Source organism: Rattus norvegicus, chromosome 3, assembly GCF_021556685.1.
Source record: "Rattus norvegicus strain SHRSP/BbbUtx chromosome 3, alternate assembly SHRSP_T2T, whole genome shotgun sequence".
Taxonomy (NCBI): Eukaryota; Metazoa; Chordata; class Mammalia; order Rodentia; family Muridae; genus Rattus; species Rattus norvegicus.
In genome coordinates, this window is record NC_141536.1 from 56,114,627 (window position 1) to 56,141,627 (window position 27,001).

At 43.8% G+C, this 27,001-nt stretch overlaps 1 protein-coding gene and 1 long non-coding RNA gene across 11 annotated transcripts in view; one reads left to right on the forward strand and one right to left on the reverse strand.

The window, feature by feature from the left end:
• The window catches only part of Rapgef4 (Rap guanine nucleotide exchange factor 4), a 292,481-nt gene that overhangs the window by 83,718 nt on the left and 181,762 nt on the right, over nt 1–27,001 (forward strand). For 4 of the 10 annotated variants that reach the window (XM_087649257.1, XM_087649261.1, XM_087649224.1 and 1 more), the window contains exon 1: nt 4,529–4,871. Coding sequence is in view for 2 of the 4 variants with exons in the window: in XM_087649224.1 (XP_087505350.1) it covers nt 4,860–4,871 (12 nt within the window). In the remaining 2 variants the exon portion in view is untranslated. 10 annotated transcript variants of the gene reach the window in all.
• LOC147995506 (uncharacterized) lies at nt 9,795–17,015 on the reverse strand. The gene is made up of 3 exons (XR_015684378.1): nt 16,962–17,015; nt 12,074–13,134; nt 9,795–10,317 (listed from the first exon to the last, which is right to left on the reverse strand). It is a non-coding gene; the product is annotated as an uncharacterized LOC147995506 (long non-coding RNA).

Below are 27,001 nucleotides of genomic sequence, written 5' to 3' on the forward strand. Positions count from 1 at the left end.
CCCATACCCCTCCCTCCCAGTTCCTTCCCTCCACCTGCCTCTTATGATTGTGTTATTTCCCCCTGCTAAGTGGAATTCAAGCTTCCTTGCTTGGACCTTCCTTCTTGTTTAGCTTCTTTGTGTCTGTGGAGTATAACATTGTACCTGTATTTTATGGCTACTGTCTACTTATAAGTGAGTACATACCAAGCATTTGCTTTTGGGACTGGGTTACCTCATTCAAGATGAACCGCATTTTCTTTATCCACTCTTCAGTTAAGGGACATCTGGGTTGTGTCCAGTTTCTAGCTATTGTGAATAGATCTGCTATGGACATAGTTGAACAAGTGCCCTTGCCAAGTTAAAAATGGGTACAGATCTAAACAGAGAATTCTCAACAGAGGAATCTTGAATGGTCGAGAAGCACTTAAAGAAATGTTCAAAGTCCTTAGTGATCAGGGAAATGCAAATCCAAACAACTAGGAGTTTCCATTTTATACACCTCCGAATGGCTAAGATCAACAACTCAAGAGACAGCACATGCTGGTGAGCATGTGGAGCGAGGGAAACACCCCTCCATTGCTGGCGGGAGTGCAAACTTATACAACCACTCTGGAAATCAATTTGTTGTTTTCTCTGAAAACTGGGAATAGTTCTACCTCAAGACCCAGCTATAGCACTCCTGGACCAAAAAGGGATACATTCTTAAATGAGGGCTATCATGGCTGCCCTACACCTTCCCCCCCAGCTCTGTGGACTACCACTCGTCTGTAACTTGAGAGCCTGACTTCTGATCTCTCTAGCCTGTGGTGGGGACAAGATTCAGAGAGCTCTTCAGAGCAGAAAGGCAGGAATGTTTTCATCCTGACTTCTTTTATAGGTGGCAGACTGGAAACTCGTACCAAGAGAACCCAGTTAGGGGCTTCTTTCCAGTTGCCTGTTCACGTAACGAGGCGCAGGGTGTGAGCGAGGTGTTCAGGCAGTGTTTAAAGCATCTGAAGTGAGAATTCAATAAGCCTCTCGTGTAGCAGCCTGTTAATCAAGGCTTTATTAAGGGGCACCCATGTGCATACACAGTGCGTATAATCCCAGGAAATTGTACAAGTCTAAAGTAGCTTCTTAGGAAAGCCTGAATGGTGCTTACTTTCAGGCTTATTTATTCAACAAATGCTAAGCAGCTCCCATGTGTCAGGCATCAGTGAACAAGACTGGCAGGATTCTGTTTTCAGGGCAGAGGCTGCTACTTTGCTGTTTGGAGGAGGGGATGGCAAATAAGTCAACAATGTAATTTAAGAAGATGATACGTCATTATCATTAGATTTTGTGTCTATTCTCTGTATTGGGCTGTACCAGGGGCATATACGGTACTAACTGCGAGCAAAATGTTGAATGACGGAATACTTTTTACTTCATTATATCAAGTAATATGGTTTGTAATTCAGCCCCATCCCTTGTACTGCTGAGTGGCTCTGTTAGGAAAATGAAGATCCAGCCTTATGCTGAGCCCCCCAAGTTGGATGTTAGAAACCGTGCCTGAAGATAGGGTGATGTGTGAAGGAGTCTTCCGGATGCAGGAGTGTTGCTGACCTGTGACCCTCGGAGGAGGCACCAACCAGGTTCAGAGCTCCGAGCTGCGGTGAGGTCAGACATCCAGATCTTGGAAGCCTGAGAGCCTGATTCTAAATTTGTGTGTGCATCTCTCTCATCTGGTCATTTACTTTGGAGAAATTCCACAGGGGGTGGTCAGGTGGTCTCTTTTACAGCAAGAAGCCTTATATTTAGCTTAGGGTCCTTAAACTCCACTCAGAGGGGTTGTAGGAACTAACACTGAGGTTCTTAGTCATTAGCAGATGGCACAGTCTGAGAGTCTGTGTGATCAGCCACTCGAGTACGCTGTTCTCTCATCTGAGTTGCCAGGGAGACCTAGGGAAGTCTCTCTCTTTTCCCAGATGGGCTCCCTGGGCTTCTGCAGCAATGCACTGTCTTCTTTTTTAAAGACTTATTTATTTATGTATTTGAATACACCTTAACTGTCTTCAGACACACCAGAAGAGGGCATCAGATCCCATTACAGATGGTTGTGAGTCACCATGTGGTTGCTGGGAATTGAACTCAGAACCTCTAGAAGAGCAGTCAGTGCTCTTAACCTCTGAGCCATCTCTCCAGCCGTTGTTTATCCTTCTCATATCTTACTAAAGAACATTGATTTCTTCTCCTTTTCTTCTGACGTTTTGGTTCCCAGTTTATGGTTTGATTTGAGGGTGCAGGGTTAGTCCATTGGAACACCCCTCAAGCATTCTTGGCTTAAGTGGCTTATGGGATGCTTCCTTCAATTAGGTTAATAATGCTTCCTCTTCTCACACCCTTTTGACACATTAGCCAGGGCCTAAAACATCTGAAAGAGAGACAGGGTGTGGGAGTGACTGGAGACAGTGAAATTTCTGAATTTTATCCAGGAGAAAATTAATTTAAAAGTCTTGGGCAACCATTTTTAGTTCTCGAGACAACTATAATTTATAATTTAAACTTCTTGACACCAGTGGCATTTTTAGGCTCGGTAAAGAAGTTAAATGGCAAAGCAGTTAACTAGAGATCTGGGAATTTAAACCAGCTATTAATAGTTGACCCAAGATTATAGGTATTTATGATGGATGGCAGGTCTTGGAATAAATATGAAATTGATTTATTATCCAGTTCTGTGAATCTCTTGGTGCTTACTGCATGAGAATTTCTGAAGGTTTGGAACACTAGTTCTCAACCTTCCTAATGCTGCAACCCTTTAATATAGTTCCTCATGTCAGGGTGACCCCCAGCCATAAATTTATTTTGTTACTACTTCGTAACTCTAATTTTGTATGTTATGAATCATGGCGTAAGTATCTGATATGCAGGATATATGCTATGTGGCCCCTGTGAAAGGGTCATTTGACTCCCAAAGGGGTTGTGACCCCCAGGTTGAGAACCATTGGTAGATGACCACGGGTGGTGGTGGTGGTGGTGGTGGTGGTAGTGGTGGGGTTGTCTCATTTTCCTTTTTATAGCTTATATTGTGTGTGCTCGAGGATGCTTTTGGATTTGTTTTGAGATCCAGTGTGTTCAGAGTCTAAAGTGGACAGGACAGGCCGTCTTGGTCAAGTTCAGAAAGGACATTAGCGGGATCCCCTAGTTCCAGCAGTCTACCACAGTTACCAGCCATTCAGTTGCATAAACATCACTCTGGAGTCTTTTTTCTTTTACCCCAAGTCACATTTGAACATTTTCAAATAATGTATATATTGATGAATAGATTTTTGAAAGTTTAAAGATGTTAGTGAAATTGCAGCATTTAAAAGTAAAAGTGGCATTTTCAAAATTATAAATTGAGCCTTCTTAATGAGGTGGCTACTTGACTGTGATTGATCACCTGTGATGGTTTTATTTCTGCCAGAAATAAATGGGATGGAGTGATCATCAGGGTTCATCCCCCAAATATTCCTGTGGCTTCAGGAATAGCCAAAATGCTGTTTTGTGTCTTATGAGATATACAATTAAATAATTAAAAGTAACCAGTGGATCTGAGTGTGGGGGGTGCACGTCGTCTTTAACCCCAGCATTTGGGAGGCAGAGGTTGGTGGATCTCTGAGTTCAAGTCAGGCCTGGTCTACAGAGTGAGTTTGAGGACAGCCCAGGGTTATTCAGAGAAACCCTGTCTGAAAAAACAAGCAAGCAAACAATAAATAAATAAAAATGAATAGAAGAACACGTTTCCGTTTTAGGATAGCAATCTGTAAAAAGGGATATTTTTCCAGAGCCATGGATGCTATTGAAGAAAGATACTTGTGTTTATCTACTCCCCAATTTTTAGAGCAGTATTTTACCCAAAAGATTCTACCAGATATGTTGTCAGTCGTGAGAAGCTTTTTAACTACCTTTCCTCACTGCCTTCTTTACATACACGGGGGACAAGAATAATTTATTTTTATTAATAATCTCGTCAGCCGCTGTGAATAAGAATTGTTGACATATTGCAAGAATACTTCCAGCAGGCGTCTGCTCCTGCCTGAATCAACTCCGTGCTCCCGTCTGTCTGTAACTGTCAAGAAAATGAAAGCCAGATACCAAAGACGCAGCGTCTGAGGACACAGATGTCAGGAGTCACCCGAGTGGATTCCACGGCCCCCTTCAGTGTGTTCATGTCAGGTTGTCTTACTTTTGCATTAGTGATTAGCTGGGGACCAGCCTTTCACACGGTTGTTACTGGCCCAGGAGGCAATTGTCCCCGAATCCTCACCTTCTTCCTAGGTAGCACTGGAGCCTGCGAGCAGAGGACCCTGCTTCTCCCGAGGCAGAGGCCTGTGCTGACTCTTGGCAGCTCTGAATTTTCTACTGTAGGGTTACTTCCCAGGCCAGAAATTTGCATCAAAGGCCCAAGAAAAATACATCCAAAAATAAACATGAAAGCCAAGACTTCATGCCAGGAACTCCAGCCACACACATCCTGTTGGCTGGTTCCCTTGTCTCTCTCCTCACAGCTCTGATTCTTTTAAACCCAGCGGAAGCCTGTTCCGATGACTCGGACCTGATGCCGGTACAAAGGTCTCACTCCTCGGTCCTCAAGTATCTTCATGGAGTGACAAAAGTTATTCAGGTCCAGAGAGGAAAGGAGTGAAGTTGTGAGGAGCTCACTAACGTTTAAAAAAAAAAGAAAGAAAGAGGAAGTCTTCTGCTACCTGGGATGAGCCAAGCTTTCCTGGAGAGCCTTCAGCACTGCTTCCTCCCTGGGGACTCAGAGGCTATCTGCTGGGTTTGAATAGGGACCTGTCACCGATGAAGGTACACTGCGCTGTTCAGATAAAGGCTGGCTGCTTACTGGATGTCTGAGAACTTCCCGCAGCGGACGCATGCTCTACGAGGTCAGAAGGGTCTTTGGCGAAGGGTGGGAGATTGGGCAAGCATTTTACATGTCATGGCTTTTATCTGGCTCGAGGAATTATGCTCCAGAATGTTTCTGGCTTTTCCGATTATGTTCTACCAGCCCTCACCGTGTAACGAGGCGCCGCCGTAATTTTATTTCATCTTTGTTTGTGGTGTCTGTGTCGGGGGATGGGGTGAGTGGCGGTTCACCTTTTTTTTCTGACGGCAACATGATTTTTAATACATTTCCTGAGGATACAGTTCATAAGTAGGCGGAATCACACTGACCACATCAATATTATAGGTAGACAGCACATAGATGATAGATAGATAGATAGATAGATAGATAGATAGATAGATAGATAGATATGTTTATTCTGTGACATATTTGAAAGGCATACATTTAAAAAACAAACCTGGATAAGGAAACAGATTGAGGCTGTTGGTGTTTCTCTCTCTCTCTCTCTCTCTCTCTCTCTCTCTCTCTGGATGCCTGGTAGCTCTCAGATTATTTGAAATCTTTAGTGTTCATAGGTATTCTGTTACATTATTGATAATGGAAGACCTACCAGCTCTCCTCCCACCACGCTGTGATCCCACTGTCCCACAGAAGTCTCTCAGGGAGTCTGAACAGATCAAGGCTCAACTGGCAGGCGCTAGGCAAACCCAGACGCCGAGGGTGGGACGTTGTAACCAGCGGTCACCCCTTCTAGCCCAGGCTCCCTGACTGTGCTCTGTCTCCGTGTTGTTGGTACCTCTCCTAGCCTGTCTCCTGAGAGAGGACCTCCCAGTGGCCCTCCACAGTCACTCAGCTAAACCCCAGGACAGTGTGCCCTTCTAAATAGCTATCAACTCCCTTCCGAGACGGGACCATAGCACACACAACAGACACACTTTGTTCCCACCACGTGGAGTTGCAGAATGTGCTTTTTCTGTGGCTTGCAGTGTTGTAAGGACAAGCACAAACATTCACACATGATGCACTGAGTACAAAAAAAAAAAAAAAAAAAGCACTTGGAGAAAGTGTGCTGAAGGTCACAGAGAAGCCCAGAGATCGATCTCCACCCAGGGTCTCATTTCATACAAGACTCTGCTTGTCATTTCTTGTGTGGCTCAGTAGGCAGTCTCTCACCCTCCCTCAAGCATTGGGGCCAGCTAACCAAAGGCAGCGTTGGAGACTGTCTTGTTCCTGGGATAGGGCTGGTTCCTTCCCCTAAGGTTGTATCTCTGCACTTTGGGTTTTTCTCCCCTGTGGGGCCACGGGGTGTCTCAGGGATCTCATGGAGGGGTCATGTGCTATGTTTCCAAACACTAGCTTTTGTTTTCTGTTTGGGTTCAGTCATCATCTGGAGAAATATACTCTGAAGTTTAATGGTCCCTCAGGCAAAAGCAATTCTAGCTGGAAAAATGTTAAGAACTCGAGTCTTCCAGAAGGAACTCGTGGTGAGGACTAGAGGGTTTGTTAAGCTCATTATGTGTAGAAAACCCTTGGTCATATGATGATCTTACTTCCCGGGGTCCAGATTCCCCTGGGCACCTGGGCAGAGAACATCTGACATCCAGGAAGACTGCCGGAAACTTATTCACAGTCCGGAATTCATGAGTTCCGGAAGTCATGCCCCTGCTGACCTCCCTGACCTCAGTGTTTAGAGTAGTCTAGCCCAAACCAGTAAATGTTAGATAGACCTTCCAAGGCCATACATGTGATCTAGTGGTCTGGCATGAAATGCTGATTTATTCTTGACTTAACCCAGCATTGCTGGGTAAGTTTCTGCAGAGGTCTTTGGTCTCCTGGGACCCTCACTGTGAAATAGAAATATCTCCACTTCCCTTCTGGAGCACTGACTAGAGGCATTGACTAACTGGAGTCAATGTTGCTAGTCTATTACTTTTGCCTGTTAAAAACTTTAGTGTTCCTTCCCTTTCAGTTTGCAAATGAAAGAAGGCAGAACCACAAATGATACAGATGGAGAGAATAAAATATAAGCCAATGGGATGCAGTTCATCAAAATATATTATTTGGAAGGGGAAAAGAATTCTTGGTATCTTTCAGGGTCCACATTAGAATCATCAGGGGAGCTTAAAAATAAAAATTCCCATGCCTGTGACTGCTCTAGACTAAAGAAATCTGAAACTGTAGGAAAGGTGGCCCAACCCTGTGGCCTCTTAAAGTGTCCTCAGTGACTCTCAAGGCAGCCCTGCCTTTGCACAGAGGGCATTGCCAGTCTGTCATGTTTCTCCGCTCATTTCAGAGTGCATGTGGCTGGTGTGCTGGCCCAGGGCTTATGCAGTCAGAATGTTCTCGGTTGCTCTGTTAGATTTCCTGGTATGTTGTCTGTCCTTCCCACACAGATGTGCTGCTTTCAAAGTCTGCCAGATTGAAATGATAGCAGTGGTCAGCACCGGAGTGAGACTGTGGGGACTATTTATGAGTCATAGGTGCCTGTGTCATGGTTATTAAACATTCGAAAGTAAGGTCTCCCTGTTTCCCCTACCCATGACCTCACATTCTCCTGGATGTCAGTGTGGTGATGTCTTCAATGCTGGTTCACATCAGAACTCCTGGGGAACTCCATGGTGCTCTGGTGAGAGGACAGGAAGGGATCCAAGCAGTGTATTGATATCGTAGAGAGTTTAGGATTTTTTTGTCTAATGAGAATACTGGGAGGCTTCGACTGTCCCTGGTCTATAGTTTGAGAACTTCTTTAGGAAGCATTTCTGGGAAAACAATACTAATTTGAAAAGTATGCAAACTTCTAACTTGATAAATCTTATTGTTTTTTTTGCTACATTCTCTTTCGCTGTTCTATATTTTGACCCAGCTGTGTTTTTCTCAATGACTTTCATTCTGCCAGCAAAAACATCACCTTGTCCAACATGACTATAATACATACAAATATGTGTGTATGTGTACATGTCTGTATATATGTATGCATGTGTGTATGTGTACATGTGTATGTGTGTATGTATGTATGTGTGTACATGTGTGTATGTATACACATCTGTATGTATACATGTGTGTATGTATACACATCTGTATGTATACATGTGTGTATGTGTATGCATGTGTGTATATGTATGTGTGTGTATAAGTGTGAGTGTATCTGTATATGTGTGAGTGTATGGATTATTACTGAAAAAAATTGTTCTTTGTCTGTCAGAAGGGCCAGACTTTCTTATTTATCTCTTTACTGGCTATATTGTCTTTATTTTCATACCATTCATACATACAGTTAATTTTATTTAACAATTCATATCAATGCTTTATTTGAGACATTTATGCTTATTAATTATTAATGCACTTCTTATTTGCAAATATGTTTGACCTCTCTTCAAAATATTTTGCAGAAATTCATCTAAAATCCATTAGATTCACTGTAAACCTGGCTCTGCTGTGGTTTTTAAAGTTTTGTTTTGAAAGCCTCCATCTTCCTTGCATTCGTAGGTCTGAAAAGCCACATGTCAGTGTAGTTAGCAATAGTAGTAATGAACTGAATGGCATTTAAAAACCTTCCATTGTTTCAAAACTCTCAAAGGTATTTACTATCAAATGTCCTAAGAGCCTCCCTCAACCCTGAGTTTTAGAAAGGATTTTAAAGAAGGCAGAGCCCTTTCAGACAGAGGTCCCTGGGAGTAGGGGACGGACGGCAGAGCTCCGTTTTAGAGTTAATAAGGCTATAGGACGAAGGCACAGAGCAAGATGGGGGTGGGAAAGAAGCAACCAGTCCGGTTTTCCAGGGACCTCAACACTTCAACCACATCCTTAGTGTGGTCTCCACCAGGGATACCCCAAGGATCTGATTTTCTCAAAAATCCAAAGCCAGATACAACTTGTTTTTCTGCGTCACCAACTAAAGGTGAAAAGCAGCTGGTCTGGACTGGAAACGCAAAGATGACTAATAACTCTGAGGTGAAGAACTCCAGGAGCTGCTAGAAGGTTCTCTCTTGTCTCTTCTTGCCCCTGGGGTCAACTTGTTGTGGGAAGAAGACACCTCAAAATGTATCCTTTAGTCTTACTGTGGTCACCATATCAGTGCTGGATTTAGAGGTCACAGCCCGGGCCTTAACAAGTTCATTAAATGAACCAATTTAAAGGTAAAAAGCAGGAAAAAAAAAAGGTGATTTTGTCAATGTGGCCACTTTGGGGAGAGGGACAGTGGCATCACTTTAAGTCACCCCTCCCCCTCAACCATCCTCACTTCCTCATCCCATCCTCACCCCTTCCCTTCCCCCTTCCCCTCCCCTCCCCCTCACTCCCTCTCCAACTGCCAACTCCAGTGCATCTGTGTTGTAAATTTTAAATTTAAAAAATTTTAAATCTATAGAGTATCTTCAGAAAAAAGAAGAAAACATTTTTCTTTCCTCATCTCTGTTACAGATACCACTGCCTCTACTCCTCCCCTGCCCTCTCCCCTTGCTCCTCCTTCTCTCCCCCTCCCTTTCCCCTCCCTTCTCTTTCTGGCATACCAGAACCTCCGGCATGGCAGGCAGATGCTGTTCCACTGAGCCTCGCTCTCAGTCCTCCAGTAGTTTCTCAGAACCTCTATCTAAACCCTCTCTTAGGATCTACACCAACGTCTACTTAAGATTTCTTTTCCGGACCTTCGTGTGCTGCTCTCCGGTCCACCCTTCCACCGCTCTAGTGTTTGGATCTCTGTCCGGTGTCCAGGATGGATGATGGGAAGCAAGATGGAGGGCTGGGTTCTGGCCTGTCCCCATGCCATACTCTCCTCCCTGTACATCTTGTTAATAAGGTTTCAGGTAGACAATGGATAACATTCTTAACAAGATGATGTTTTAGCAAGTGATAAGTGGTAGACTAGAGTCCTCTGACAAAGCCCTGATGGGAGCTGCCAATCTGTGCCCAGGGGTCTTAACAGTGTGCTCCCAACACATTTAAAGAGGAGACTCTCAGCACAGTTGGAATTGATCTTAAATCCTTTTATTTATTGCTTTTGACTTCCTTCTCCTTCATCTGTGACCCTTCCTCAGACTTTATCCAAAACACCAAACTCCTCTCCATCCCTTCAACTCTTTATTTAAACATTCAGGAAAAAGAAAAAAAGAGGAAGAAGTGGAGAGAAAAGAGATCTGTCAGTTTCCTCTGGCACCACATCTGTGGGTTCAACCAGCCACAGCAATAGAGTCCAGAGGTCCTGAAATGATACCGTCTAGGCTTCTGGATTGGGTTCATTTTCTCTGCCAGTTAAAGAATTAAAAGCGCAAAAATCTGAAGCTCAGCAGGTGACAGCAGTGAAACCCTAAGCACCACTGGCAGGAAACAATCATTGAGGGTGAGAGGACACACACATGCCACCAACCTCAGAGAAAAGATCTCTGTAAAGTAGAAGGGGGACCCACAAGACCAAAAATCCAGCCTCCTCTTGAGGGCTGGAGGTCGTGAAGCCTCTGAGTGTTTTCCTCTCTTACTTCAGGGCTGGTCACCTTGAAGAGAGAGAGAGACAATGGTTGATTGGTCAACAACTGTTGTGTAACATGTCCTCCTGTGGCCTTGAACTTGTTGGGCTAGTCCATCAGCAGGGAGCCTGCTGGTGGGAGACAAGAGCTGTGATGCGTTTGTCTCAGTTTGAAAGGGTGAAACTCTGGCTACCTTATTACCTAGCCATGGTCCCTTCCCCTGTTTGTCTGCCTACCAGGGAGTCTGCCTAACTCCTAGTCTCTCAGTAGCCTCGCTGAAATATTTTAAATAAAATGTGTCTGAACACGCGCAGACTTTCCTGTCACTGTTTTTGTAAACAGGGCCGGGTAATAACTAGTTAGGAATGGTTCACATTGTGTTGAGTATTAGAAGCAATGTAGACCTGATTTGGAGCTTGGCGATGGAGCTCATGCCTGTAATGCAAGAATTTAGGAGATAGACTCAGTAAGTTAGCAACCTGAAGTTTAAAGTTAGCGTGGGCCATATAGCTAGACCCCGTCTAAAAAAACAAACAAAACAAAACAACAACAACAGCCAACAACAACAACAACAGCAGCAACAGCAGCAACACCCAAGCAAAAGTATTGGAGAGGCTGTGCCTAGGATTTTGCAAATGCTTTATTTACGCAAGAGAGGAGTTTCTGTGGATTTTAATGTTTGAGACAGGTCTTGGTATCCAAGCTATGACTGTAATGTCCGCCACTTGGAAGCTTCTGCAGGCGTCCTGACAGTTTGCCCCTTATAGTTCAGGCTGGCTTTCCCTGCTTCTCATCCTAACTGGTCCCTTTGTCATCGGGTATGTGCCTTGGAGATAGCCCTTTATAAGGACTGGGAAGTTTTGTTACGGTTTTCATTAAAGATTTGTTTTCAAATATTGTGTGTGTGTGTGTGTGTGTGTGTGTGTGTGTGTGTGTGTATGTTTTTGTCTCCATGTATGTGCTTCAACACACATGTCTATGCCCACAGAGGCCAGAAGACGGTGTCAGATTGTTGAATGCCCTGGAAATGGAGTTGTGAGTCACTATGTGGGAACCAGGAACCCAACCAGGTCTTCTGGAAGAGCAAGTGCTCTTAACCACTGAGCCATCTCTCCAGCCCCTGACATCGTAGGTTTTGAAATCTTCCCATCTCTAGTGATACAGTCTTTTAGAGGCCATATGCTTGCTTGCCGAGCAAAGTTCCTAACATGGTCAGAAGTGTGACCTGTATCCACCCCCCCACCCCGCCCTGCCCCGGCCCCTTCTGCCCCTGTGCCTCCCCGGCCCTCTCCTCTGCAGCTTCCCCCCTCAGTCTCCCCTGCTCCTGTGGTGCCTCCTCAACTCCCTTGTATTCTTCTGTCTCAAAAGCAGTCCAAATGCCATCTCCCCTGACACTGTCTTCAGGTCCCGTGGATAAGATTGGTGACATAGGGAGGAACAGTGACAAGCACTCCTGCATGCATTGCCTCTTGGAGGTTTATTTTTAAAATGAAATACAAGATGTGAGTGAAGCGTTCTCCTGTGGAGAATTAAGCCACATGATCAGAAAGCATCCTAAATAAGACAGGTTGCTATGGAAGCTAAGATGTGCTCCTCCAAGGATGGGGATCAGGAAGCTCAATGCCTGCCATTGCTCAAATTCAAGGAAGATAAAGGTCCCTCACATCTGGCAAGAAGCATGCTAAAGGGTCCTGATCCCAGCAAGAGGTCAAACTGACCCAGAAGGCATTGCAACTTTGTCTAGCCACTCCAGAGCCCACCAGCCACTGAACCCAGGACTCACATGTTCACAGATGTCCCACTCATGAGCTATGGTCTTTCACTCGTGTTCCATGTTTTAAAAATTTGAGACACTGTCTTTCTTGCCCGTTGTGGCCTTGAATTCACACTGTAGCCCAGGCAGGCCTTGAACTTGCGATCTTTCTGCTTCTTCCTTCCAAGCTTCTTGGGTTACAAGCCCTGCCGTGCTTCTGCTCGATGTGGGTCTCTGCTGGTACTGGCTGGGCAGGAAGGAGTTCATTATCCGCTTTCTGTCCAAGGTTACAGAAGTTCGGAACTCCACATCATTCCCCACCATATCTTCTCCCAGGACTTGGAGAAGTTTTGTAGAACAAAAATGAGACCCTGAGGACGAATCCCACTGAGGAGTGATCAGTCTCAGGCCAGATCTGATTCAAGAACACTGTGGTCATTTGGATGTTACGTTTTCACAGTGTGTCTCTGTAAATAACAGTGAATTAACAGTAACAGATGGGTTTGACCCGCTACCATCTGACCGCTGGAGATATTATCTTTTAGACATATTAACTCTTTAATAGTAATTATTTATAGTATTTATAGTTATTATCAACTCAATAGGATTGAATAGAATTGAAGTGTTATGATTTTAGTTATAAGAGCATGGAGAATGAAAATCTTTCAGTTAGCTTAGGAAACAGTTGAGATGAGGTTCAAATGTTTGCTTTCAGCCTACTGGAAATGCAAGAACTCACTTCATCCCCTGGCATATAGGTCACAACAGGCACTTTTAATTGTGGGATTTGCGACCTAGAGGGTGGGGATGGGTTTAGGGCCCAGATGTTTGACCTTTGACAATGCTCTATGTGTACAATTTTTTTTTCCTGAAAAGTCCTGGAGCATTTATTCTAATCTGATAGGCATCTGCCCTTCTCAGATCAGGAACTGTATTCTGCAGAATCCAAAGGCTAAAGTGGGGTAAGTAGCTGGGAGAATACAGAAACAACTAGAAGTTTAGAATGCCCATTGCAGACTTGTGATGAGAGTAGTGGAGATGGAGAACCAGTTATCATCAGGCTTCGAAGCTTTGATGTGGGCATCTCAGAACTGAAGAGAGAAAATGACAAGCAACATTCTTTAAAACAGCAGCAGCAACAGCAACAACAATAACAACAACAACAACAACTAAACCAGAACGGGATCATTTTATACAGCTCAGGGTGGCCTGGAACTCACAGTCCTTCCTGCCTCAGTCTCCCTCGTGCTGGATTACCAATGTGTACCTCCATGCCTGCTACTCAAAATGACTTTTGGAGAGGAAAGGAAATTACTAGAAAACAAAAGCAAACAAACAAATAAAACAAAACAAAAGCTAACCTCCAGAGATCAACACAAAGACCTAGAAGTTTAAAGATGTTCTACTAATGTCCACAATAGAAAAAACCACTGAGATAATGTTGAATATGTGGACCTGGTATCCCAAAGAGTGGACAAGCTCTCAGGAGTATTTCCTACCCAGTTCCAAAAGGAGCCATTAAAAGAAGGATTTTCTTGATGTGAGGTTTCCTATCCACAGGTCTATGCCTTCCCCCCAAGATTTCCAGTTGATAATGCTATTTGAGCTGACTAGGCAACTTGAGACAACAGCACTCCAAGAAGATGGGCTAGGAAGATGCTCACAGGGACAAAGCACTCTCTATAAGCAGAAGACCTGAACCCAAATCCCTAGTGTCTTGGTTTGGATATGCTTGGCCCAGGGAGTGGTACTATTTGGAGGTGTGGCCTTGTTGGAGTAGGCGTGTCACTGTGGATGTGGGCTTTAATACTCTTGTCCTAGTTGCCTAGAAGTCAGTCTTCCACTAGCAGCCTTCAGATGAAGATGTAGAACTCTCAGCTCAGCCTGTACCATGCCTGCCTAGACATTGCCATGGTCCCAACTTGATGATGATGGACTGAACCTCTGAACCTGTAAGCCAGCCCCAATTAAATGTTGTCCTTTATAAGACTTGCCTTGGTCATGGTGTCTGTTCATTGCAGTGAAACCCTAATGAAGACAGAAGTTGGTACTCGGAGTGAGTATTGCTGTGATAGGTCTGACCATGCTTTTGTTTGGAAGAATGTGGATTTTGGGACTTTGGATTTGGAAAGCCATGGAATGTTTTAAGTGGGGCTCGATGAGCCATCCTAGTAGGAATATGGAAGACTTTGTTGCTGTGAGAGATTTGAACTGTGCAGTCCTGGCCCAAGAGGTTTCAGAGGAGAAGAATTCAGTATGTGGTTGAGAGACAGTTTTTATAATATTTTGGTGAAGAATGTGGCTGCTTTTTGCCCTTGTCTGAAGAGTCTATCTAAGGCTAAGATAAAGACATTTATGCTAATGGTATTGACAAAGGAAGTCTCAAAAAAGGCCCAGCAGAGACTTTGTTCTCTGGTTAAGTCTCAAGACGAGTGTTTTGAACAAGCATAGCAAGCCAGTAAGTAACATCCCTCCATGGCCTCTGCATCAGCTCCTGCTTCCTAACCTGTGTGAGTTCCAGTCCTGACTTCCTTTGGTGATGAACAGCAGTGTGGAAGTGTAAGCTGAATAAACCCTTCCCTCCCCAACTTGCTTCTTGGTCATGATGTTTGTGCAGGAATAGAAACCCTGACTAAGACACCTAGCATCCCAATAAGAAGGTGGGTGTAGCTACAAGTGTGCCTACAGCCCCAGCAAATTGGTGACACAGGCAGGAGGATTTCTTTTTCTGTCTGCTAAGTCTAGCTCCAGGTTCAGGAAGATATCCCTTTTCAAAAAATAAGTCAGAGGGTGATTATGGAAGGCGCCCAACATTGACCAATAGCCTCATCACACACACACACACACACACACACACACACACACACACACACACACACATATATATATATATTTTACAGGTGCCCATGTATACACATGGTCATATTATAACACAAACACACAAAGGCACAGACAGATGTATGAAAAAAGGAAAAGAAAAAGAAAAAAAAAAAAGAAAACCACAACTCCCATATCATTTAAAGCAAGAACTTTTGTTTTGTTTATCTATTTCTTTGCGCTGTGTGTGTGTGTGTGTGTGTGTGTGTGTGTGTGTGTCTGCATGTGTGTTATTTGTGTGTGTGCCTGTGTGTGCAAATACACATATACATTTATAGGCCAGAGGTCTATGCTGGTATCTCTTCAATTGTTCTCCATCTTATTTCGTGAGACTGTGTCTGGCCCTGAGTCTAGAGCATGTAGACTTGCTCCACCAGCTGCCCACCAGTCCAGAGACCATCCCTACTGCCTCCCTAGCTCTGGATACAGGGCTCACTGCAGTGTTGGGATTAGAACCCACTTTATCACTGACTCATCTTCCTGGATCATGAATTTTAGCTGTTACATTAAAAAACTTATTAAGATCAATTAGCATGCATCTCTGATACAGAATTTTAAGTGTACAACAAGGTGTGTGTTTGAGAAAATCAATGCTTTCCATGGTCCCCACCAAAGTACCATTCTCCTTCCTTGGAGCAGCCGGTTATAGGCTTCTGTTGAATAGTCTTGCTCTAACCGTTGGGCAGTTAAATGTCCATGACTCTTGTCAACTTCTTGGAAAGAAAACAAGCTAACCTGAAAAAAAGTAAAACCTGGGGACATTTTGAGATAATAATTTTCACATAAAACGACCCTAACATACTTGTAACGACGTAACTTATTTACTCTTTCTGGCTTACTGTTTTACAAGACTAAGCCTGCATATCCTACCAACGTCGATGTTATTACAAATGTGACTATGTTACAAACAGAAAGTTTGAACCAAAGATGTAAGAATTGTTGCTGAATAATTAATTTTAACTTATGGCTTTCAAGATTGTTGTTCAACAATATTAAAAAAGTTGGGGATTTAGCTCAGTGGTAGAGCGCTTGCTTAGGAAGCGCAAGGCCCTGGGTTCAGTCCCCAGCTCCGAAAAAAAAAAAAAAAAAAAAAAGAACCAAAAAAAAAAAAGTAAACGGGAAGGGCCTTCCTGCATTGTTTATAGAGATTCGGTCACTGGAGCTGTGGGCAGCCCACTGACATCACACTAATAAAGCACCAGGAGAAACCTTCTTTGCATTAATTTTTTTTGTGATATTACGCCTGTAAATAACGTGTCCAGATTGTCTGTATTTCCAGGGCTGGTGTATGTGTACCAGTCAAAGGCAGGCAGCCCTTCTGTCGTAGACGTCCTTGAGGCCACGTCCCTTTGGAGAATAAATATTTATGGTGACAGTGTAGCTGTCAGGAGTTGAGTTAATAAAATTGAATCGGGTTTTCAAGTCTGGCATACTCTTCTTGCTTAGTTTCATTGTGTTCACTGTGCTTCCCATGCTGTAAATCAGGCTGAAAAAAAAAGATGCCCACAGAAGGGAAAGAGATAGTAGTGGGAAGGATGGCTTTTGCTTATTAGAATGGTTCTTCACTGGGTGCCTTTTCTCTCTACAATCCCCTAGACTTTGCTGTAACATTTTTATATTTAAGAAGCAGATCTAAAACAGATTTGAATTTAGGAATGCTTGTTAATGAAAGGAATAAGGCAGGTGAGTGTAAAAAGGATAGTCTCTCTCTCTCTCTCTCTCTCTCTCTCTCTCTCTGTGTGTGTGTGTGTGTGTGTGTGTGTGCACGCACACATACACACAAAGGTAGAATTCATACACCAATATTCAAATCATATGGACAAAGCCAGTTGCATAATACATTGCGCCTCACACAAGGTAAATATATGGGGTTCTTTGTTCTCCCCGGAGTAGAGAGAATGCCATTGATGGTACTAAAGTAAGCTTTTTTCTCTTTACTCTGCAGCCTGTACCTCAACTCGTCATTTTGTTCTTATCTGCTGTTTCATTTTGGTCTACGAGATGAAAAGTTAAAAAAGAGAAATTGTTAGCATAAACTTACCATCTCTCTCATTCTGTGGTGCAATGCCAGTTTAAAATGCAAACGGAAGACCATTCGATTTGTATGCGGAAACCCTGAAGTTACTGTTTGCATTTCTTAGCTTGCTCACACATGTGTACTTTGTTCTTGTCGGGCTAGTGGGAACCACGCACCCAACAGATCCAAGGTGCTTGCATTTCGTGTCTCGAGGTCTGTGTGTGCTCTGCTAACACTTTGTCCCGCTTGCTGGTGAGTGGGGAAGGACTGGAAGGAAGAAGAATTCTTGGTTGCACATCTCTCCTGTCTTTATGTCACTCCCTTAAGTGTAGATGGCTCCTAACAGATGGATGGCCCTAACAACATGGTAGGGTTCCTTTGGCAACATCATAGCCGTCCTCCTGTGTTGAAAGCCAGGCCAGGATGGAGTAGAAAATGGAGTCTGTGGGACTGGCAGAGCCCGGATTTGCTCATCACAGAGGTCATACGCTTACCTTGTACCAGCTCGGAGCCATGCTTTATGAATTTGTCAGAATTCTGGTTTTGTGGGACACTGTGGACTCTCTGTGAAAAGACTGATGTTAGCAAAGTATGGGCTCGTATTTGCATGTATTTCCTGTTCACGTTTCCACGCTGTCATTGAACTTATCCAAATGAGAATTAGGAAGGATTTCAAGATGGGGACATCAGAGCATGAGTCCGGGCACCTGGGGTTCTCCTGAGCTGGCACCCGTGCAGCCACACAGGTTTATACCCGCAGTCAGCCCCGGCTGAGGAAATGCTTGAGATGGAAAGATTTCTGGCTTCTCCTTCCTTATTCGTGTTTCCAGTTCCTCTCAGTACTGGTCTAGCCTTCTCACGAACACTCCAGCCACTTGAAAGGCGAGACATAAACACATAGAGATCCATAATGGTGGGCTAGGTATGGCCACAAAGTCTTTGCAGCTTTTCCAAGTGAGAGGAAACAGACTATTTTTCCAACTCTTGTATCCAGATTGTTCCTAAGGCATATTTTAACCAGGGAAAAAAATTTGTGGAAATGATTTTTCCTTCACTCATGGCCTCCAGGAACGTGGTCTTTCTGGCATGTGAGTCTTCGCATCTAGACAAAGGACAATATGGTTTGTATCAGACATTGCAGCCATAACAATCAAGACCCCCATGAAGTAGATACCTTGAGGCCTAATCAACAATCCAGCTTGATGTTTACTGAAGGGAGGTATTGCCAATACACAAACTTCCAAGGAAGCCCATGAAGTTGTGAGACATAGCTAATCATTGTCTTGGGGTGACTCGCCCATGATCACTGTACCTATATTAAAAAAAAAAAAACACTGCACTGGATACTCTCACAAGTGAGTGATATTACTCCTGTTGTCTGTGTCTGGATTTTGCCTTTGTATGCAGTGCTCGCCGGTACAGACCATTTATGTAAATCCCTGTAGATTAGCCATGTCTTGCTATGTTTCCATTGAACAGGCTACTATAATTTATTTAACCCGTCCTCTTATTGATAGTCACATAGGGTTTCACCCATATAACCTGTGCCCCAAATGGCATTCTCCAACATGTTTCTCAATGTGCGTTTGTTGAGCAAGTTCATATTTGTGGAACCTATGATATGAAAGTTAAAATTTGATACTTTTTTTATAATGATAACAATTATAAGCATAAACTATTTTCTACAAAATATTCAGCCATTTACATTCCTTCCAACAATTTGTGGGTCACCTTGTTTTGTTTTATCAGTTCGACATGAGTAATTTGAAACTCTGAAGAACATTTAAAAAAAAAAAAACAAACACCAAAACTCTGGAAAACTATGCAAGCCAAAAGGGCTCTACCTGCTATATCGATTTGTATTCCCTGAGCCTCTAATCTTGGCTAAGTCCTTAATAAAATTTAAGTCCTAATTAGTCTAAGAAGATAAACATTAAGAAACCCATTTTTCAGTGGTTGTTGCTTATTTTCCGTCTGTGAATGACCAGCTTACACGATTTGTTAGGTGGTCTAAGAGATTATAGCTAGTTTATAAACTCATGGAGACCCTTCCAAATTCTAGGAAACAGGCCCCCTTGCCATAAGCATTAAAGTATCTCTCCTGAGTTATTGTTGATAATATATTACATGGCTGGCTAGAGGAACATTGTTTCATGACATTATTTAAGACATTTCATTCATTAATTTCTCCTTCTAGTCTCTGTCTTATGAACCATATCCCAGCTAGACCTCCTGAAGGGCACATTGCAAAACTTTTAAAAAGTCATTTTGTGATCTACTACTTCTCCCAGGAATTAATTTAGCCATTTAAAATGTTATTTTTATCCCTTTGCTATTGAGGAATTGCTACTTCAAGAAGCTGGTCCCAAATTAGTTAGTAGCTGGATCTCAACTTGTTGGCTGCAGAATGCAGTTCCCAACAATAATTCAGCCTTCTCTATTTGGGAGAAGACAAAGAGGAAAAAAAAACCACTTTAAAATGACAGGATGTGCTGCCTTTCTTGGCTAGACCAATGGCTTAGCAGGGTAGGACATGGTCTCTCATTCTCTACTGACCGGGTAGACTCTCATGGGCTGTCTTACGTGGTTGAAACTGAGGAGCTCCAGACCCCGAGACCAGACACATTCATGTCTGGATCTGACCATTGCCAGGAACTCCATATATCATCTAGAAAGATAGGAGGATCTAGTCATGTGCGGAAAATAGCAGAGGCCACCTCAAAAAACCCCTCAGGGTAGGTACAGTGTAAGGAGGAGCTATCAAATATGGAGGTAAAGGGTACAATTGCTTCTCAGTTAAAAACTCAATTTGGAGTCTATTTGTGACCATGATGGTCCAGAGAGCTGGTAAACAGCAGAGCAGAGCTTATGAGCGTTCCCTTCCAGGAACATTCTGGAAGGGCTGCAACAGAAGACTCTCTCTAGTAGGTAAGTATGCTTGTTGTTGAAATAAAAGAACAGAAAGTGGGGAGAGGTGGGGAGAGCTCCCTTTTGGGTGCTCTGCACGGTATTGTTATTGCTGTATTTTTTTACAAGATCGTATTTTTATTTTAAGTATAGAGATGTTTTGCCTACACCCATGTATGATGCATGTACATCACATGTATGCCTGGTGTCCTCAAGGGTCAGAAACATGCTGTCAGATCCCCTGGAACTTGAGTGACAGGTAGTTGTGAGCCATGACATGAGCGCTGAGAACCAAGGTGATCGTAACTGCCGGCCCGTCTCTCCAGCCTCAGCAGATTGGTTTTTAGTAAGAGGAGGTAGTCTTCCTTTAAACATTAAGACACTTCTGGAAGCCATAGTTAGAAATTGCTTTCTGAGGGGTTGGGGATTTAGCTCAGTGGTAGAGCGCTTGCCTAGGAAGCGCATGGCCCTGGGTTCGGTCCCCAGCTCCAAAAAAAAGAACCAAAAAAAAAAAAAAAAAAAAAAAAAGAAATTGCTTTCTGGTCTATTCCCCTCGTTATCCTGAGGTAAAATACGAATTCTGTTTTCCCAGGACAGACTACCTGGGGCACCATTACAAACTTGTGCTTCAGCCACCCAGTGCCACAGCTCAGCTGTGCAGGTGCTTTACCTCAGGGGAAATGGCAGCAGCCTGGGGCGGCTTCCAGTTTTCCTCTTTTCTCCTTCTCTTGGGCGCTGTCGTCTACTGTCTCTGTCGCTTGGCCCCTCCCTAGTGCTTCTCTGTTGGCTCTGGAGAGAGAGCTTCACGGCTCAGCTTTCTAGCACGCTAAGTAAATAAGCAGTGAGGAAATGAGCTGTCTGGTCAGAGCAGTGACATCTTCCAGGTGCGATGTGCGAGGCAAGTGCCCTCTTACCTCGGAATGTCAACGGTGTAGTTGCAACTCTTAATTATGTTTGCACCAAGTAGATACGTGTAAGTGGTTGCTGGGTGGGTGGTGGGCCGGTGAAGTGCTGTAAATCTTTATGAGGCTCTGTTTCTAAAGTGTCCACTGCTCTGCACACCCGTCCCATAATATGTGAGCTCTTTTCATGAATAGAGGTCAGTTTCTAGGAAAAAGCTGTTAGATGACCTCACTGATAGATCGACTTGGGCCACGAAATGACTGAACCGTCTTCCTGCCTCTGTGACAGCAGTCCTGAAGTATGCAGCTGTGATTCTTTAACTTAAAATAAGAATGGGGCTGGGGATTTAGCTCAGTGGTAGAGCGCTTACCTAGGAAGCGCAAGGCCCTGGGTTCGGTCCCCAGCTCCGAAAAAAAAGAACCAAAAAAAAAGAAAACATGGCTTGTAGGGCTATGGAGTGTCTTGAGTACCTAGCACACGGATCCTCAGTAAGTGAAAGAATTTCGTCTGTAAAAGCAATGTTGGGTATACGTAAGTTGAGAGTGTTATTATTTTGAAGGTAGGGTCTCTGGTTGCTTATGATGACCTTAAACTTGGTTATGTAGTGAGGCTGGATTTGAACTCATGATATTACTGCCTCCCCAAGTGCTGACATTACAGGCTGCTGCCACTATGCTTGCTCATAAGCTGATATCAGTTTGGATGTTTTCTAGATATAAATCATGAGAATTCATGCTCGATATATGTGATAAGAAAATCTCATATCTTCATGATACATAAAAAAAACGTGATTATGAATTGCCCAAACACACCATTTAAAAAAAAATCTCTTAATCATTCCTACTTCTGGGTCAGAAGTCAGATTCTTAGTGGCAGTGCCAGAGTGAGGTCGTGAGAGAGCAAAGATTAGTCAGTATTTCATTTCTCCAAGGTTCTTAGCTGGAATGTGAGTCTGAGGCCACAAACGGGGTGAGACTGAGCATAACTTCCCAAACTCCTGACTCCTCCCCCATCTGAACAACCTCCCCGAGCTGCAAAGTGTAGATGAGGTAACCCCTTGCCATTTGAATTGCAGATTTATTTTCAGTCCATAAAAAATGTCACATCTTGATAGAGATTCAGGCTTATTGAAAAATGCTAATTTATTAAGAAAAAAAGCAGTCTTGGTGATGAAGATCTTCACGGTCACTTCCTTTTGCGTGCCAAAACTCTTTGCATGTATGGGCGTGCGTGCCTGCACTGAGACACACCCCCGCTGCCTACTCTCATCCACCTCCAAAGGAAAAGCCTAGACAAGCTGGGAGGGCGCAGTCAGGTCAGGCCTGTGCTCTGAGACCACCGGGTGTCGGCCGGTGGGTCACAGCAAGGCTCCTGGATGCCTTCCTTTCTCATGGCCTGACTAAATGTGCCCTGCTTGGGTGTTCCCTGACAGACGGGAATAATAATAACACTACTTGGGTAAGAAGAGCCTTGTCCCGGGGCGTGGCATCCTTTTGACTTCCGGCTTCAAATGGAGCACTTCCTGCTCTCCGGCTGAGTGATGCGTCATGTGAGAAGATTGTAGGACGTGACACGGTGGGGGGGGGGCAGTCAGCTTGTAATTATTTAGATGGCACAGGCGATAAATTCGCTTTTGGCACCATGCCCATCCAGGTAAAGCTAGAATATACCAGCAGGACTAGAAGTGGCTGTTGGCCAGCATCTCGTCCCTTCACCATCTTGTACGTTCAACAGCTGTAGTCACGCTTACGGGGACTCTCATCACTCTACTGAGTGACCTGTGCCGATTTCTGTCCCTTGTGAGTTTCGGCAGTGGAAAGCCTTAGAGATTATTCCGATTGAGAGATTGATGCATATTTTGTATACGCTGAGGACACCTATGTTTGATGGAATGGCTCTTCAAGGTATGGCCAATGGTACAGTCATTCCAGAAAATTGCCCAGGGTGTGTAACGAAGAAGGTGCACATTGAATATGTCCTTACAGAACACCGGCATTAGCGTTTATTAGCCAAGTACCATTTTGGGGTGTGTGTGTGTGTCTGTGTGCGCTCACATAGTTTTGTTGATTCCTAATGAGGACCTTGTGAAGTGATAATAACTATAAAATTATCTGTACGTGTCATGCTTACTAGGTCTTGTCACTCTGTTAAGTGGGCTTCTTACATGTACTGTCTCATTTAATCCTCCTAGACAGTAAAGGTCATAGCCCTATTTTATAAGTAAGAAAATGAAGACGTGGGACTGGAGAGATGGCCTAGCTCCTAAGAGGATCCAGGCTCAGTTCCTATCACCCTCAGGCAACTCACAACTGTCTGCTAATCCCAGTTTTGGGAATCTGATGCTACCTGCTGACCTCCATTGGCACCAGGTATGCATGCAAGGAATCAGTCAGTGTTACACGCAGGCAAAACACTCATAAACACAAAATAGAAATAAACAACCTTAAAAAAGAAGGAAAAGGAAGGTGCTAACTGGAAAGCTGTCCTGTGCTGTGTAGCTATTGAAGTGAGGACCTAGGTTTCCCACGTGCTCTATCTACTTCAGACTCCCTGGGTCTAGGCTCAAGTGATGTCAGAGGTAAACTGGCCAACCTTCAGTCAACATGTAAGCACATTAAAAAGATTACGTTCAGACCTTTGGATGGAGTATACAGGAGCAAAATACTTAAATTCATGTAGAGGACACTGGTCCAAATATAGTATAGTGACCTGTTCTTACCAATATTAGACAATTAGAATTTTAAGCGCTTGGTTTAGTTTATGTGAATGAGTTAGTTTATGTGAATTGGTTTAGTTTATGTGCATGGGCCGGCAGAGGAAAGCCTTGGCCATCTTTCTAGGCACCGTCTAGCCCTCCTCCCCTCCTCCCACTTTCTTTTAGATTTGCAAAGATTCACAACCCCCATCATTTCTAGCCCTTTGAAGTAGTATATACATTTACTTACAATATGGATGATTTTGAAAGCACACAAAATTAAGTACGAACAGTGAGATTAAATGCTGCAGAAACAGGGCCAGGAACTTGCCAAGTCAGCTAGGCAGGCGAGTCAGGGAGTCCCAGGAACCTGCCTGTCTCTCTCTCTCTCCAGCTCTGGGATTACAAGTGGATGACAATCTCTCCCTCTCCCTCTCCCTCTCCCTCTCCCTCTCCCTCTCCCTCTCCCTCTCCCTCTCCCTCTCCCTCTCTCCCTCTCTCCCTCTTGCTCCCTCCCCCCCACCATCCCTCTCTCCCTCTCTGTAAAGCTTGGATTCTGCAGATCAAACTAAGGTCCCTGTACGTTCAAGGCCTGCCTGGCCAGCTTAGTGAGACACTATCTGAAAGCAAAAGATAAGAAGAGGGCTGGTGGGGTTGTGCTGTGGGAGAGAGCTTGCCTATTGTGCACAAGACCCTGGGTGCAGTCCCAAGCATCTTCCTAAACTGAAAATGGTGGTGTATATCAACCAGTTGAGCATTTAGGAGGCCGAGGCAGGAGGATAGAGAGCATGGGCGACACAGTGAGTTCAAGGCTAACTTGTTGTAAGCAAAATTCTGTCTCAGCAAAACAAAGCAAAAGCTGTCCTCCCTCCGTGCCTTTGAGCCCTTTCCAAGGTCAAGGTCATCATGTCAAGATGGCGGGGCCGTCTAAACTGCTCCAGGAAGAGGGGATGGAGGGCACCCCAGCATCTCCCTTTCTTGTGTACCTGCAGATTTTTTTATTCTGAGGTGAGTGACTTAAAGAAAACAAAGGTAATATAGTGTGAGCCAGCTCGTACCTATTCAGTGTATAACGGAGGGGAAAGAAGAATTTGAGAACCTCACACTGGTACAGTGTTAGTCTGAATAAGCTGACTGGTGTTTGAGAAAGGATAGAGCTCAGTGGTGAAGTGTGTGAGCTATAGTATGTATGCCCTGAGTTCAATCATGTTAAAACCAAAACAAGAGACAAGAAAATAAATGAACACACAGGTAAAAACAAACTTAGCAGCATTCTAAGTTGCTGATGATGGTGAGGTGTTGGTGACGGTGAGGCCAGCGTTTGACTTTTCCTTTTACCCCCATATATATAAAATATGTAGTAAAAATATATATTGGATATATATATATCGTATAACAAACACAGCATATATATGTATATATACATATATATACACACATATATGATTTTTAGCATCTGTTGACTGGAATGTGATTCCAGAAGACTCTCTATGTATTTAAAATGCAATTTCAAGGTATTATCTTCCACAAACACGTTCTCTCCCTTAGGCGTGAGTTCACATATGTGCAAATGTATCTAAAGAATGGCTGTACGTGTCCATTTGTACCATGGAGTGTACATGTCCAGTACACTAAACGGAGTGTTGGGGGAAAAGGAAGAAAGGCTGAAAGAATCATATATCAAGGAGACTCAAGATCTATTCATTCATATTTCCTCTCCTCCTCTTCTTTTTTAAAAAGCACTCAGATTTGTTTTTCAGACATGGAGGGGAAATAAGATTGTCTTCCACTCGGTCTCCAAGTGCCCATCAGAGCACAGGCTCCTTTGGCTGGGATCCCTATGCCTCCTGCCCCGATGGTCAGGGACACACGGAGGGGTCATTTCATTCTTGCTTTCTAAGAAGTACTTTTCGGGCACTGCTTATGGTGAATTGGAAGAACATGCTTACTTCCCTTACAAAGTTAGATACTGGCTTTAATCATCATCCTGAGCTTCGGGGAGAAATTTCCATTTAGTATTTCATAGAATACCTACTATATATGGTATGTAAACATATACCAAAGGTACAAATGAGATAAAATATAATATAGAGAAAGGGCTCAAGGAAGAGACTGTCTAACTCATTAGATAAGCCATATACCTTTAAAAGACTGAATGTAACATTGAGGGGGAAATTAGTGGATCAAGAAATGATAAAACGACCAACGTTTCATTTCCTGCCTTCTTACACACCAGGAGCCCGTTTTTTCTAGTACTCTACCTGTGTTCCATTAGATTCTTCTAATTTCTAATTCTTCATCTTCCAATTCTTTTGTAAAATCTTACTTTCTCCATTGAAACTTTTGAACATGAGAAGAATTCTGGTCAGATCATTCTTACATCCATATTGCTCATGATGTAGGCTCCTTCCAATAAGTCACCGTGTCTGCCCTCTTCGGGCTTGTGTACAGATCTGCTCCCATGAGAGCAGGATCTGGGAATCACAGCAGTCTGGCAGGCACTTAACTACCTTTAAAGAAAGATTTTCCTCCAGGAGAAAACTGTTCTATCTGACCACGTAGTTCTGGAAGGCAGAGGAACAAGTGGATGCCCACTTGATAGGACAGGCCAGCTAACGCAGTAGATCACACATTTAAACCAGCAGCTCCCTGACCCCTCCTGCCCTGGAAGATAAGCTATTTGTTCTTTGGTTCCCTGTGCCTTGCTCTCAGTTTTGGGCATTTTTACCATCTACCTTGTAGGACTATTTACAGCATTGGGTTGAACTACTCAGAGAAAAGGTCAAATCTTAGAACTAAGACTGAGTAAAAAGCCCAGGACTGGTGACTGTCACATGGTGAAACACAGTTACTATTTATAAAGTAAGTTATTGTGAATAGTTTAACATTGATTTTAAGAAGAATAGTGCCATTTTTAATAAGAAAGATATTCTACTGGAAAAGCACAAGTGAAATGGTAGCTTCTCCCTTTCCTCCCCTCTCCTCCTCACTGACCTCTTCCTCTTTCTATTCTTACAGAAATTGTCTGGAGAAGTCTTAGCCCTATTTGGTCTTAGGGATTGTGGCGGTTTGAATATGCTTGGCCCAGGGAGTGGCACTATTAGGAGGTGTGGCCTTGTTGGAGGAAGTGTGTCACTGTGGGGGTCGGCTTTGGGCCCTTCCTCCTAGCTGCCTGGAAGACAGTCTTCTCTTGGCTGCCTTCCAGATGTAGAATCTCAGCTCCTCCAGCACCATGCCTTCCTGGATGCCACCATGTTTCCTGCCTTGATGATAATGGACTGAACCTCTGAACCTGTAAGCCAGGCCCAGTTAAATGTTGTCCTTTCTAAGAGTTGCCTCGGTCATAGTGTCTCTTCACAGCATCATAAGTTAGCGATCATTCGGTATACTCCCCTTTAAAAATGTCTAGATGTTCTTACAGGAGATCTTACAAAGGCATCTCCAAGACTACTGTCCCTAGATCGGCAGATCCCAGGATGACCAGCCATGGTTTCTTTCTTGCTAGCTCCAAATTGGACCTTGACAGAATTTTGAAGGAAGGTTCAGATGGGATTTTGAT